General features: G+C 42.6%; 1 protein-coding gene across 2 annotated transcripts in view; it reads right to left on the minus strand.

The window, feature by feature from the left end:
• Tcaim (T cell activation inhibitor, mitochondrial) overlaps positions 1-15660 on the minus strand; it is a 48576-nt gene that overhangs the window by 23404 nt on the left and 9512 nt on the right. For both annotated transcript variants that reach the window (XM_045136805.1, XM_004662130.3), the window contains exons 2-4: positions 13085-13158; positions 10539-10674; positions 6166-6316 (exon numbers count right to left, since the gene is read on the minus strand). In XM_045136805.1, the coding sequence (XP_044992740.1) occupies positions 6166-6316; positions 10539-10674; positions 13085-13113 (316 nt within the window). In that variant the 5' untranslated portion in view covers positions 13114-13158. The remainder of the gene's footprint in view (positions 1-6165; positions 6317-10538; positions 10675-13084; positions 13159-15660) is intronic.

Genomic DNA, 15660 nt, shown 5'->3' on the forward strand with positions numbered 1-15660 from the left:
ATACTGATTATTTTACTTCATATTTGAACACCGAGGCTAAACATTTATTTATTTATTTTTGAATGTGTATGTGTGGTAATGTATATGTGTTTGCATGTTCATGTGAGTATGGGTACATGTGCTTGCATGAGTGCAAAGGCTAGAAATTGACACTGGTGTCTTTCTTGGTCACTCTTTACCTTACTTACTTTGATAGAGTCTATCACTTGAACCCAGAGCTCACTGATTCAGCTAGTCTGGCTTACCAACTTGCTCTAGGGATCCCATGTTTCTGCCTCTGAGTGGTGGGATTGCAGGTGGGCCACAAGACTGCCTGGCATACATGTGGGTTCTGGGATCTGAATTCAGGTCCACTCATTGTCATTGCTCAGTTTTGTGTTTCTTTTTTAAAAAATGTTATTTATTTATTTAATTGAGAATGACAGACAGAGAATGAGGCACAGAAGGCAAAGAGAGAGAGAGAATGGGCACATCAGGGCCTACAGCCACTGCAAATGAACTCCAGACGCATGTGCCACCTTGTGCATCTGGCTTATGTGGATACTGGGGAACTGAGCCTCAAACCAGGATTCTTAGGCTTCACAGGCAAGTGCTTAACTGCTAAGTCATCTGCCTGCATAGCCTAATGACGCAGAATCAATGGATCAATTCCCCAGTACTCATGTAAGGCCAGATGCACAAAGTGGTGCATGCATCTGGAGTTTGTCTGCAGTGGCTGGAAAGCCTGGTATGTATGCCCTTTCTCTCTTTTATCTCTCTCTCTGCTTGTGGATATATATACATATATGTCTCACTGTAGCCCAGGCTGACTTGGAACTTACTCTGTACTCTCAGACTGGCCTCACACTAAGGGCAATCTTCTTACCTCAGTCTCCTGAGTGCTGGGATCACAGGCTCAAAGCACCACACCTAAATTGTAGTTTCTTTTCTCTTTTTTAAAATATTTATTTACAAGAAGAGAGAGAATGAATATGGGCGGGCCTGCCATTGCAAGTGAATACCAGATGCATGTGCCATTTTGTGTCTTTGGCTTTATGTGGGTACTGGGGAATTGAACCTGGGTCATTAGGCTTTGCAAGTGAGTGTCTAACCGCTGAGCCATCTCTCCAACCCCGTTTTCTTTTTGATGTATAAAAATGGTTTACATATCAATCATATCTTTTTGTTGCTATATGTTTTCTTTCATTTCTAATTTTTCTCATAACCTGTTTTTGCAAATGAATAGTTCATGAGTAAACATTAGCTGAAAGTAAAGGATTTTTGATCTTTGCTCAGCCAGAGGTGGCTATAGCTACTTGCTTGAGTTTTCTTGTACAGAAAGTTCTTAGTGAATCCGTAATTTGTTCGAAATTTATTTTGATAACAAAGTTCACTTCCTCATGGACCACCAGAAGAATGTAGGTCTGGAAAAATGGCTTAGGCCTTTAAGAATGTCAATGTAGGGGCTGGAGAGATGGCTTAGCAGTTAAGCGCTTGCCTGTGAAGCCTAAGGACCCCGGTTCGAGGCTCGGTTCCCCAGGTCCCACGTTAGCCAGATGCACAAGGGGGCGCACGCGTCTGGAGTTCGTTTGCAGAGGCTGGAAGCCCTGGCACACCCATTCTCTCTCTCTCCCTCTGTCTTTCTCTCTGTGTCTATCGCTCTCAAATAAATAAAATTAAAAAAAAAAAAAGAATGTCAATGTATTGACAATGTCCAATGGCTCATGTAATTTCAGTGAGGCACATCACCAGGAAGCATTCACCTCCTGCATCTCCATTACCCAGGAAGACCTTTGATGACTGATATAATAGTGCTCTGGTAATAAGAACTGGAAAGGACACAAAGTCACACACAAGCAGTAAATCTTCGCCCGAGTGACTATCTTTGCCATAAAGACAAAGGCACAAATAAATAACAGCAATATTTTAAGGAAGAATGAGTAGATAATGTGGTGTCAAAACCAGACCACTGGACTAGAATGATTCAGAAGACACCACGGGCTGGAAAGATGGCTTAGCAGTTAAGGCACTTGCCTGCAAAGTCAAAGGATTCAGGATCAATTCCCCAGGTCCCACGTAAACCAGATGTACAAGGTGGCACAGGTGTCTAGAATTTGTTTGCAGGGGCTGGAGGCCCTGGAACACCCATTCTCTCTCTGTCTCAAGTAAAAAAATAAAATAAAATATTAAATACCAGTCCTAGTGCTACCAATTCTGCTACCTAATTTGCACTGGGAAGCCTCCTTGGCTTCACTCTAAGCTTTCACGTTTGGCTGACTAGCAGTGGTAGTGAAGGAGCTGTGAAAAGAAGCCTGGTTCTCCTCCACACATTAGAACAGACTAATGATGCTATTCTTAGCGCCTGCAGAAAGCATGGCCTATCTCTGTAACTTCTGTCTGTCTTGGAGAGAAGCCACAAAAGTCAACAGGTCATTCTGCATCATGAAGATGCTCCATCTGAAGCTGAGTGCTGAATAGGAGGAACATCGTCCGAGAAACATCTGTATGTATTTGGTCTGGCAAACATGCCTCCTGAAACTTTCACGGCTAAGACAGCACATTCATAATTTATCTTCCTCCCTCTCTCCCTCCTTTCTTTCTTTCTTTTTAATTTGAGAAATGGCCTTGTCTATAGCTCACGCTGGCTTGGAATTCTCAATCCTCCTGCTTCAACCTCCAAAGTTCTGGTATTATAGTTGCTACCACACATGCTGGAGAGATGGTTAGTGGTTAAGGCACTTGCCTGTGAAGCCTAAGGTCTCATGTTCGACTCTCCACATCCTACGTAAGCCAGATGCACAGTGGCGCAAGTGTGCAAGGTTGCATATACAGACAAGGGGGAACATACATCTGGAGTTCAATTACAGTGGTGGGAGGCCCTAGTGTGCCAATTTTCTCTCTCTCTCACATAAAACCCAAAAGCAGTCTTTTTGGCTTGCCTCAAAAAAAAAAAAAAAAAAAACAAACCAAAAAAACAACAACAAAAAAAAAACAGTTGTTACCATACAACTATTTTTGTTGTTGTTGTTGTTTTGAGGTAGGGTTTCACACTAGCCCAGGCTGACCTGAAACTCACTATGTAGTCTCAGGATGGCTTCGAACTCACAATAATCCTCCTACCTCTGCCTCCTGAATGTTGGGATTAAAGGCATGTGTTGCCATGCCTGGCACAACTATTATTATTATTATTCATTATTATTTTGTTTTTTGTTTTTCAAGGGAGGGTCTCACTCTAGCCCATGCTGACCTGGAATTCAGTTTTAGTCTCAGGGTGACATCAAACTCTCAGCAATCCTCTTACCTCTGCCTCCCAAGTGCTGGGATTAAAGGCGTGTGCCACCATGCCTGGCCACACAACTATTTTTAAAAAATAAATTTATTTGTTCATTTTTATTTATTTATTTTAGAGCGACAGACAGAGAGAAAGAGGCAGATAGATAGAGAGAGAATGGGCATGCCAGGGCTTCCAGGCACTGCAAATGAACTCTAGACACAGGTGCCCCCTTGTGCATCTGGCTAACATGGGTCCTGGGGAATCAAACCTGGGTCCTTCGGCTTTGCAGGCAGATGCCTTAACTGCAAAGCTATCCCTCCAGCCCTCATATTTTTAATTATGTGAGAATAAGAGCTAGGAGAAAAGACACTATCAAATGCTAGCTCTTGGAGGGGCTGGGTGAGAAGTAGTCACCACACAGACCATTTGAGTGCTTTTCAGATGGAGTCCTTCCCACCCCATCAGAGGACCAAGGGGTCTTCAGTACTTCAGTATGCAGTACTACAGCTCCTTCATTTTCGTAAGTAAAGACCCAGAGGTGAAGGTCACACAGCTCCTCAGGGGCAGAGCTAGAAATAGATTCTACATCTCAAAGACCTATTAGATTCAGTAAATCTTTAAATTATTTTAAGTTCATTCTAAATAATAAAGTTATTTAAAGGACATAAGGACAGAAATTTAGAGAAAGGATAGGCCTGTAAGACTCTTTACCTATTTCTTTGTTTGGTTTTTTTTTTTTTTTTTTTTTTTTTTTTTGAGGTAGGGTCTCATTCTAGCCCTGGCTGACCTGGAATTCACTATGTAGTATCAGGGTAGCCATGAACTCACAGTGATCCTCCTACCCCTGCCTCCCTAGTGCTGGGAATAAAGGTGTGTGCCACCATGCCTGGCTTCTTAACCTATTTTTATGCATATTTCTTTATTTATTTGAGTCAGAGAGAAAGAGGCAGAGAGAGGGAGGGAGGGAAGGAAAGAGAGGGAGAGAAATACAGATGGAGGGAGGGAGAGAAAGAAAATGAGAATGGGTGTGCCAGGGCCTCCAGCTACCGCAAACGAACTCGAAATGCAAGTGTTACCTTGTACACCTGGCTTCTGTGGGTATTGGGGAATCGAACTTGGGTCCTTTGGCTTGGCAGGCAAGCGCTTTAACTGCTAAGCCATCTCTCCATTTCTGTTGTGTGTGTGTATGTTTGACGCACATGGGCATATGGAGGTTAGAGACAATGGCATCTTCCTCAATTGCTTTCTACCATATTTACTCTGTGTGTGTGTGTGTGTGTGTGTGTGACGCACATGGGCAAATGGAGGTTAGAGGCTGCCACTAGCATCTTCCTCAATTGATTTCTACCATATTTACTCTGTGTGTGTGTGTGTGTGTGTGTGTGTGTGTGTGTGTGTTTGACGCACATGGGCATATGGAGGTTAGAGGCTGCCACTAGCATCTTCCTCAATTGATTTCTACCATATTTACTCTGTGTGTGTGTATGTGTGTGTGTGTGTGTGTGTGTGTGTGTGATGCACATGTGCATATGGAGGTTAGAGGCTGGCACTAGCATCTTCCTCAATCGCTTTCCTCCATATTTACTGTGTGTGTGTGTGACGCACATGGGCATATGGAGGTTAGAGGCTGCCACTAGCATCTTCCTCAATTGATTTCTACCATATTTACTCTGTGTGTGTGTGTGTGTTTGACGCCCATGTGCATACAGAGGTTAGAGGCTGACAATGGCATCTTCCTCAATTGCTTTCTACCACATTTACTGAGGCAGGGACTCTCACTTGAACCAAGAGTTTTCCATTCAGCTAGTTTAGCTAGCCAGGTTGCCCCAGGAATCCTGTCTTGGTCTCCAGAGCTCTAGGATTACAGATGGGCTGCCATACCAAACCAGCATTAGTATGGGTTTGGAAATCTAATTCAGAAGTCTTTACACTTATGCAGCAAGCAAGTACCTCCTTGGCCATCTCCACAGGCCTTGTCCTTTTTTTTGAGACAGGGTTTCATCTAAGCTGGCCTCCAACTAGTGATAATCCTCCTGCTTTTTAGCCTCCTGAGTGCTGGGATTACAGGTGTGTGCCACCGTGACTGGCTTTTACCTAAGTATATGTATTTTTTGAGATGTGGTCTTCTTATAAAGCCAAGGTTGGCTTCCAAGGTAATCTTCCTGCCTCAGCCTCCTGAGTGTTAGACACTATGCTCAGCTGTCCTACTTTGAAGTACTCACCCTCTTATTGTCCTTGATTCTGTTTTGCTTCTACCTGGCAAAGTACACAGGTGGGCACCAAACCCCTCACTGGTCTAACTACTAAGATGAAACACATGCCCAGTTCCCCAACTAGAAAGACACATAGACACCTTCTAGAGGTTGATGGCCAGGCTAGAACTACACTTTTTCACATCTCAGTCCAGTCATTAAAAAGATCAACTTATTTCTCTAAGGTGGGAAGACTTAAAACCCAAGACAAACTCATTGGCAACCCACTTTTCAGAACTGCTTTCTGTTGCAGACTATAGCAGTAACAAAAGCACTGGAAGAAAATTTCAGACTGGTCAGGCTCTGGAAAGTGCACATATTGAAGCTGGGAGCCCCAGGTTCAAGGCCATATTCTGTCTCTGGGGTTTGGAGAAGGTAACCAGGTCATAACTGGGCAAATATTACCCCATCACAGCTATGGTGAGGGCAAGGTAAGAGAGTGAAATGTAAACATAACAAACACAACATTGACACAAAGCACACTTCAGCTGTAAGGACGAAAGCACATGCAGCTAGAAACAGAGTTCAATTTTAGGATAACAACTATACAAAGTATTTCTCAATGATCAAGGCACTGATCCAAAGGTATTCCAGCAATGTCAGAACTAATGATCACATTTCACATGCTTGCAAGGGACATATCAGAGTAAAACAACATACCAGAAGTAGTGAGGGGTTCTTGGCCATCAGAGTTCTGGTCTGTTTCTCTTACATAAAATGTAAGCTGGGTTGGTTTCAGAGACTTGAAGCCTGGTTTCTGGAGGTTTTCTAAGTAGACACTTAGTCTCTTAAGTGAGTTTTCATTGACTTCCTAGGAAAAATATTAAGAGCATATTCATGAGAACAGGGAAACAAGAGATCACATATAGCCTTGGGATACAAGGAATAATCTAGCAAAAATGTTGGATTCACAGCAGTTTGGTAAAAGATTGGCTCTAAATCACATAGCATATAATAACAGTTTTACAAAGAAGATGTAGGAACACACAATCTTGAAAGTAGGGAGAAAATATGGCTGAAATCCTCCATGACCTAGGAAAAGGAAAAGCCCAACTATGGCTAACTACCCCAAAGAAATGGCCAACTATGTAACTGTACATATTTCATACAATATGATAATATCTCTGTTATAGACTACAGAGATATTTTTTTTTTTTGTAAAAAAAATTAACAACCCACAAATGGGGTGTTTAGATGACTCAGTGATAAGAGTGCTACTGTGTAAGCACCGGGGCCAGAGATTGCCTATGTTTCCCAGGCCCTACATAAAAGCCTGGGTTTGACCATGCATGTCTGAGTCCCAGTCCTATGGGGAACAGTGACTGAAGAATCAGTGGGGGCTGGAGAGATGGCTTAGTGGTTAAGCGCTTGCCTGTGAAGCCTAAGGACCCCGGTTCAAGGCTCGGTTCCCCAGGTCCCACGTTAGCCAGATGCACAAGGGGGCGCACGCGTCTGGAGTTCGTTTGCAGAGGCTGGAAGCCCTGGCGCGCCCATTCTCTCTCTCCCTCTATCTGTCTTTCTCTCTGTGTCTGTTGCTCTCAAATAAATAAATAAAAAATATTAAAAAAAAAAAAGAATCAGTGGGGCTCCTGAAAGCCATGGCCATGTGTTTAGAGAGAGACTCTGTCAGATGAGTAGAAGAGGGGGCACAGCCCAGGGGTAGAGCATTTGATTGCAGATAAGTGGATGAATAGTAGAGGAAGGACACCCTCATCATTCTCTGACTTTCACACCTGCTCATACAGGTGTGCATCTGTACATACATATGTATATACCCACATGTCATGGAAATATCATGCAACCTCCCCTATATATGTACTAGGCAAAGCCATAAGACAACCAAATGGGAGCAAATATCTGCAGCTTACTTTATAGTAAGGAGTTAGTCTTTATATGGTGTGCTTTTTTGGGGGGGGGTTGAGGTAGGGTTTCACTCTACCCCAGTATATGGTGTGCTTTTTAATGCTTATGGAGAGTGCTAAATGCATGATGGCAACTTCTTCATTCCAGGAGTACTACACAGCCCCAAAGAGAAGAAACAATATGAAGTATAAGACACTATGATGTGGCATGGGGTGATCTTAAGGAAAATTGCCACCGGCTGGAGAGATGGCTTAGTGGTTAAGGCACTTGTCTGCAAAGCCAAAGGACCCCATTTTGATTCTCCAGGACCCACGTAAGCCAGATGCACAAGGGGGGGCATGCATCTGGAGTTCATTTGCAATGGCTGGAGGCCCTGGCATGCCCATTCCTCTCTCTCTCTCTCTCAAATAAATACAGAAAAATAAAAAATTTTAAAAAAGAAATGCCCTTTGTTGAAGAAACAGGAGGATGACTTGAATAGCTTCCTTCTTTTTGTTAAAGGCAGCATCTCACTATATAGCCTAGATTGGCCTTGGGCCTGAAGCTAAGATCCTCTTGCTTCAGCCTCTCATGTGTGTATTACCAAAGTTTTGGCTTAATAATAATTGCTTTCACTGAGTGTGGTGGTGCATGCCTTTAATCCCAGCACTTGGGAGGCATAGGCAGGAGGATCACCGTGAGTTCGAGGCCACCCTGAGATAACATAATGAATTCCAGGTCAGCCTGAGCTAGAGTGAAACCCTATCTTGAAAACAACAACAACAACAACAATAATAATTTCAATTACTTCAAGTCTCTCCTTCTGCATATAGTATGATTTAAAGTGAGAAATAAACAACACTAATTTATTATACAATGCTCTTAGTCATGAGAATTCCTAAGCAAGCTATTTTCTGCCAATGTGGAAACAAGGTATAGTGATGTACTCTTATAATCTTAGCAGTTAGGAGGCTGAGGCAGGAGGTTCTGGGCCAGCCTACATTACACAGTGAGATACTATCTCAAAAAACAAAAACAGAGGCTGGAGAGATGACTCAGTGGGTAAAGGTATTTGCTTATAGAGCTTGATGGTCCCTGTTAAATTCCCTAGCACTCACGTAAAGCCAGATGCACAAAGTAGTGCATGTATCTGGATTCCACTTGTAGTGGCAGGAGACCTTGTACACCCATTCTCTCATCTCTCTGACACTTTCTCTCTCAAACACATAAATAAATAAATAAGTAAAATATTTTTTAAAAATGAAGATGAAACAAGGGCTGGAGAGATGGCTCAGTGAATAAAGTGCTTGCTGCATAGGCTAAGTAAATAAGTTCAGGTCCCCAAAACCCATGTGTAGCACTAGTGTCTAGAACCCCAGCATGCCTATAGTAAGAAGGGGGTAGAGACAAGAGAATGCTAGAAGCTCATGGGCTAGCCAGTCTGGGCTACAGTGATACCCTGTTTTGAAAAAAATCCCACAAACAAACCCTAAACTAAAAATGATGAATGATAAAAGTGGTGGTGCATGCATTAAGACCCAGTAGTAGGCAGGAAGATGTCTGTGAGTTCAAGGCTAGTCTGGGGCTACAGACCCTGCCTCAAAAATAGTAAATAATTAAATAAAATAAAAGCTTCACAATTATTTTTGATATTTTTGCCTTTGCCAAAAGAACAAAAACAAAGGAAGGATAACACAGAAATCATTACCTAACAGAAACAGGGCAAAGGAAACAGAGAAGAGACATACTTCTTAGTAACTTATATTTATGGGGCTAAAAAGATGGCTCAGTGGTTAAAGGAACTTGCTTGCAAAGACTACTGGTCTTGGTTCAATTTTCCAGTCAATTATGTAGAATCAGATAGGCATTCATTTGCAGAGGCAAGAAACACTGGCACTTCCCTCTCTACATGTACAAATAAATAGATACAGTTTTTACAAAAACTTGATATTTAGCTATGATTTCTTAAATCTGAGTCTCTACAGCTGAGCATCTCTGTGAGGTGCAGTACTCTGAGCCAGACTATAAGCAGCTGGCGGGGTGGGGGGGGATTGAGTCAGGTTCTTCAGAGGGCAAGTGATGGGCCTGAGTGGGTGGCCATCCTTCACAGGGCCTGTGCCTCACTGAGGGGAGACAATACAGCTAATAAGTAAGGAGACAGGGCACCTGGGAGGAAACAAGAGACTCTGAAGAGGAACTGCAGCCTGGGAGAGTCTCAGTAGCTCCAGAGGAAGGAGCCACTAGCACAAAGGATCAGCACAGGGCTGGCACTCAAAAAACACCAGCTGACAGACTCTGGGCACATGTGGCCAGTGTCTACAAGACCATACTTAAAAGTGCAGTGGCTTTGAAGGGGTCATAGAACTCAGAAAAGTTGGTATATTCAGCTAGGGTTTATTGCAAAGGGATGGATGGTGGGAGACAGGTGCACAGACCAGAATGCAGGGGAGGGGGAAGGCAGGCTCTTGGCTCTTACCTCCTATTGTGGACTCACAGCCAGGTCTTCAACCCAGCAGCTATGTGCTGAAATGTATGGTGCAGTGCCATCTAGAGATCTCACTCATTCAAGCCCCATACTGCATGTTGAATCAGGTCTCAGTGTTAACGAAGATAAAAACAACCAATGAGATAATTCCAGTGCATTTGGCTCTGTGGTATGATTATCTAGTGTTAAAATGTACTGACTGACCAAGTTTGCCCCAATGTTTTTCACCTCCTTTATGCTCTGTGAGCACACTGCTGATGCAGGCATGAGGTCCAGCAGGAGGAAACTGCATCTTAGAACTGTCAGACTCTGGACGTCTGCCTTGTGCAGCTTTGAACAAAGATTTGACCAAACCAAGAACGCTTTTCCCCTCTCAAATTCTGTTTTACTCCAAAGAACTAGTAGAAAACATGATCACTCTGCTCCAGAGTTTACATGGCAACTTTATTGCTCATGTAAAACTGATGGTAGCTTTCATATAAACAATAGTTATGGTTTCAGTTTTCAACATTCTAAATATTTACTAAATTTATTAATTTGAAAATTTACTCATTTTCAAGTTAGTATTTCCAATATTTCAAACTAATTCAAAGCACTGATCATAACACCATGGAAAAATAATCCACTTACAGAACTCTGTATTATATTAGATCACAGATAAATAAACTAAATAGAAATACAGATAACAGGTTAAAAAAGTGTTTACCCTTTCTCTGGGGTGCTGTCCAAAGAAATCAGGATGGACTGCAAAGTAGAAAGGGCGCAAGGCATTGACTGCTTCGGCTCCCGACAAAGCCCGTGAGTAGTGAAACCAGTGAGGGAGTGTCTTCTCTAGGCAGAACCTGTCACAAGAGATGAGTTGGTTATTTTGAGCAGACACATGTCACTTCTCCTTGTGTAACAGTCAGCCTAAAATACCACAGAAGACAGAAACTTTGGGCTAGAGAGATGGCTTAGTGGCTGAGGTGCTTGTCTGTGAAGCCTAAGGACCCAGGTTTGATTATCCAAAACCCACATAAGTCAAATGCAGAAGGTGGTGCATGCGTCTGACCTCAAATTGGAGAGCTTCCTGCTTTAGCCTCAGAGTTGGGATTATAGGAGGAGCCAGACACCATCAGACCAGACTTAACATTCCTATTTCTGATACTGTGGTACAGCCTTTCTCAATGTTTTCGAAGCACAAGACCCAAGTGAGCTCACCACTCCCACCTGTTCTCAAGTTAGCTTGAAAGCTTCTCTTTACATTGCCTCTTGAAATCATTCCTTCTGTCTGCTTTCACTGCAACCAATGATGATCAACACTAAGCTGGGCAGCATGGCTTTTCCTAAACCATACTATACATCACCAGTGGGCTAACAGTTCTGAAGTCCCACAGTCACTGTACTCCTCACAGATAGTTTTGACGGTGTTTGTAATTCTTGTAGGATATGATTTGCTCCTTAGTCCAATATTTGAAACCTTCAGTAATTACTTTTTAAAAAAATGTTTTTATTTTTATTTATTTATTTATTTGACAGAGGAAGAGTGGTGAGAGAGAATGGGCACGCCAGGGCCTCTAGCCACTGTAGATAAACCCCAGATGTGTGAGCCCCCTTGAGCATCTGGCTAATGTGGGTCCTGGGGTACCGAACCTGGGTCCTTTGACTTTGTAGGCAAATGCCTTAACTGCTCAGCCATCCATCTAGCCCCCTCAGTAATTATTTTTAAAACTTATTTTTTTTTTTTTGTGTGTGTGTGTGTGTATGTGTGTAGGCATGCATGTGCCATGGCATGTATGTGAGATCAGTGGACAACCTTAAGGTGTCTGTACTACAGTTAAAGGCACGTGCTACCACGCCCAGCACTCTAAGCATTTAAAAAATTATTTATTATTATGAGAGAGAGAGAGAGAGAGAGAGAGAGAGAGAGAGGGAGAGAGGAAAGGGAGAGAGAATGGACGTGCCAGGGCCTCTAGCCACTGAAAATGAACTGCAGACACAGGCGCCACCATATGCATCTGGTTTACATGGGTTCTGGGGAGTCAAATCTGGGTCCTTAGGCTTTGCAGGCAAGTACACTTAACCACTAGGCCATCTCTCCAGCCATACTCTACTTTCTTTGAGACGGGATCTCTTGTTGCTGCAGCCATGAGCTCTGGATTCTCCAGGTCCCACCTTCTATTGTCATAGGTTGCATTGGGATCACAGATTCATGTGCTACTTTGCATCTACCATTATGTGGATGATAGAAAATTGACCAGGGCTTACAGGCTTTGCAAACACATGCCTTTAAGAGCTAAGCTATCTCCGTAGCCCACTAATTATTCTTTATCTTTACAGTTTTATCTTAATTAGTCCTTATAGAAACCCTTATTCAAGAAAGTGGTTGTGGTTACTCATGTCTGTAATCCCAACACTAGAGAGGTGGATCAGGAACACAAAACCAACCTTGCCTACATAAAGAATTTGATGACAGCCTTGGTTACAACCTCTCCACCCCTACATAAAGAAGAAATATTTCATAATGCCCTCAATTTTCTTCCTCATTTTCCCATTTCTATGCCATTTTTGAGCTCTAGTATATTCTCTGTGTCACTCACACCCACCTATCCACGTTGTACTCATTGAATGATGGCTGCTTATCTATTAAAACAGCCATTTTCTCTTTCACTCTAAAAATGAGACTATGTATTCTGCATATTTGGAATGTGACTGAGATAGGAGGGTATTTCATCTGCCTTTTCCACTAAGCTTTTCACACAGAATTAAGAATTACTTTATTTCTGAATGAAGTCTTAGAAGACTTGTCTGCTCCTATAAAATTTCTTTTTCCTTTTTTTTAAAAGTTTTTCGAGGTAGGGTCTCACTCTAGCCCAGGCTTACCTAGAATTCAGTATGTAGCCTCAGGTTGGCTTTAAACTCACAGTAATCTCCTACCTCTGCCTCTTTTGTGCTGGGATTAAAGGCATGTGCCAACACACTGGGCTTTTTTTTTTTTTTTTAAATTTTTATCTTTTAAGGTAGGGTAGGGTCTCCTAACCCAAGATGACCTGGAATTCACTATTTAGTCTCAGGGTGGCCCTTCTACTTCTACCTCCTGAATGCTGGGATTGAAGGCTTGTGCTACCATGCCTAGATCTTTTTCCTTTTTTGTTCCTGTCTTACATCACAATGTAAAATAGTTTTAGAAACTGAAAAGTAACAAACTGAAATTAACTCAATATAAAAGACTTGCCCTGTCCATATAAATACAGATTGGACCATATAGCTTACCTCCTTAAAGGTCTCAAGTGGCAAAACATTTCCGAATATATATGCACACCAACTTCCAGGTATCCATTAATTGCCTAAGAGATTAAACAGACAGAACAAGTAAATAAGTAGAATTCAAAATTAAGCATAATTATTTATACTGTTGATCTGCAAATGATATATTTAGGTATTAATCTAGTAATATATGTACAAAATCTATGGGAAGAAAACTAAATAACTGATAAAAAAAAAGAACTAAGTGGGAAGATATACCATGTTCATGAACAAGATGTAATACTCAAGTTATCAGTTCTTTTCAATTAGTTCTATGATGAAATCCCATTCACAACCCCAGCAAGTTATTTTGTGGGTATTGACAAAAATAGATTTTAAATCCTAAAGGACCTAGAATAGCAATTCAATGTATGAGAATAAAGTTGGAAGACTGACATTTTTCTAAAGCTATGGCAGGGAGAAGCTTCAGTTACTGAGAGAGCATGAGGACCTGAGTTCAATCCCTAGCACCCACATAAAAAGCCAGACACAGCCAGGCATGGTGGTACATGCCTTTAATCCTGGGCTGGAGAGATGGCTTGGCGGTTAAGTACTTGCCTGTGAAGCCTAAGACCCGGTTCGAGGCTGGATTCCCCAGGACCCATATTAGCCAGGTGCACAAAGGGGCACACACGTCTGGAGTTTGTTTGCAGTGGCTGCAGGCCCTGGAGTGTCCATTCCCTCTGTCCCTCTATCTGCCTCTCTCTCTCTCTCTGTGTCCATCACTTCCAAATAAATAAATAAAACTAAACAAAATTTTAATCCCAGCACTTGGGAGGGAGAGCTAGGTAGGAGGATTATTGTGAGTTTGAGGCCACCCTGAGATTACATTGTGAATTCCAGGTCAGCCTGGGCTAGAGTGAGAGGTGACCTTGAACCCCCCCCCAAAAAAAAGGCCAGCCATGGCCATGTTACCCCAGTGATGAGGGAGACAGAGACAAAAGAATCATTTGAGGCTTGCTGTTCAGCCAGTCTAATTGTAAAACAGGTTCAGTGAGACTTTCTGTAGGAAATTAGGTGGAAGAGGGATGGAGGACACTGGACATCCTCCTCTGGCCTCCATAGTGTATGTAAATGAGCATCTGCACACCCATGTACATATACCACACTTGCAGACACAGCACATACTACATACTCATGCCAAAAAGAAAATGAAGCTGAGTGTGGCAACTTAATTCCAGCACTCTCAGGAGGCAGAGGTAGGAGGATCTCTATGTGTTCGAGGCTAGCCTATAACTATCTAGTGACTTCCAGGTCAGCCTGGGCTACAGTGAGACCCTGCCTCAAAAAAAAAGGAAGAAGAAAAGGCTAAGGTAGTCAGTATAGCATGAATACATAAATTCATGGGACAGGGTTTGGGGAGATGGCTCAGCAGTTAAAAGCAGACTTTGTAAGCAGATAAAGGTGGTTTCTTACAAAACCTAATAACCTGGGTTTAATTCCTCAGCCACCTGCAGAAAGCTAGAAGCTCATCCCTTTATTTTTATTTTTTATTTTTGGTTTTTTGAGATCGGGTTTCACTCTAGCCCAGGCTAAACTGGAATTCACTCTGTAGTCTCAGGGTGGCCTTGAACTCATGACGATCCTCCTACCTCTGCCTCCCGTGGAAGCTCATCCTTTTACAGCAGCAAAAGTCTTTGGTGTGTGTGCACACACACATACACTCACACACTCACTCACTCATGCAAATAAATTTTTAAAAAAAGCTTAAAAAATTCATGGAACGGAACTGAGAGAGCAGAAATAGGTCCACATATAGTCAATCTCTGAAACAAACAAAGGCAACACAATGAAGCAAAGGTAGTCAGTTAATAACGCTGGTATCTACCCAACTAAATTATTGATCTGAGGTTATTATCTGTAAAAAAGTCAAGGATATATTTCCTGGCTATGTTTAAGAACTGGAACGGATGCTGGTGCTTCCCCACAAAGTCCATCCTATCTTCATTTTGTCTACAGGTCTCCTTTAGGAGTGACTCTGCAGACTGACAGGGATGTGACCTGATGAGGATGGCTTTGGCAAAGAGCACTGGGAGGAAGGAAGCAGTGGCTCTTAAGCAGCACCTGCATGAGGGAACTTGCTGCAAACGCAGTTGCCCTGTAGAAGCAGAGACTGTTGACATGTTCTCAAGAAATTCTGAGGGGTGCTTGTCAGGAGACTTTGAAGCTTTAATTCTTTTTTACATATTTTCATTTGGGGAGGAAGGAGAGGAAGAAAGAGAGAATGGGTGTGCCAGGGCCTTTAGCCACTGTAAACAAACTCTAGATACATGCCCTGGCACTTGTGCATCAGGCTTATGTGGGTACTAGGGAATTGAATCTGGGTCCTTAGGTTTCACAGGCAAGTGCCTTAACTGCTAAGCCATCTCCTTTAGCTTTTTTTTTTTTTTTTTTTTTTTCTGTTTTGGTTTTTCAAGGTAGGGTCTCACGCTAGCCTAGGCTGACCTGGAACCCACTATGGAGTCTCAGGGTGGCCTTGAACTTGCTGTGATCCTCTAACCCTGCCTCCCGAGTGCTGGGATTAAAGGTGTGCGCCACCACAC

This window comes from Jaculus jaculus, chromosome 17 (genome assembly GCF_020740685.1).
Source record: "Jaculus jaculus isolate mJacJac1 chromosome 17, mJacJac1.mat.Y.cur, whole genome shotgun sequence".
In the NCBI taxonomy this organism is placed as follows: domain Eukaryota; kingdom Metazoa; phylum Chordata; class Mammalia; order Rodentia; family Dipodidae; genus Jaculus; species Jaculus jaculus.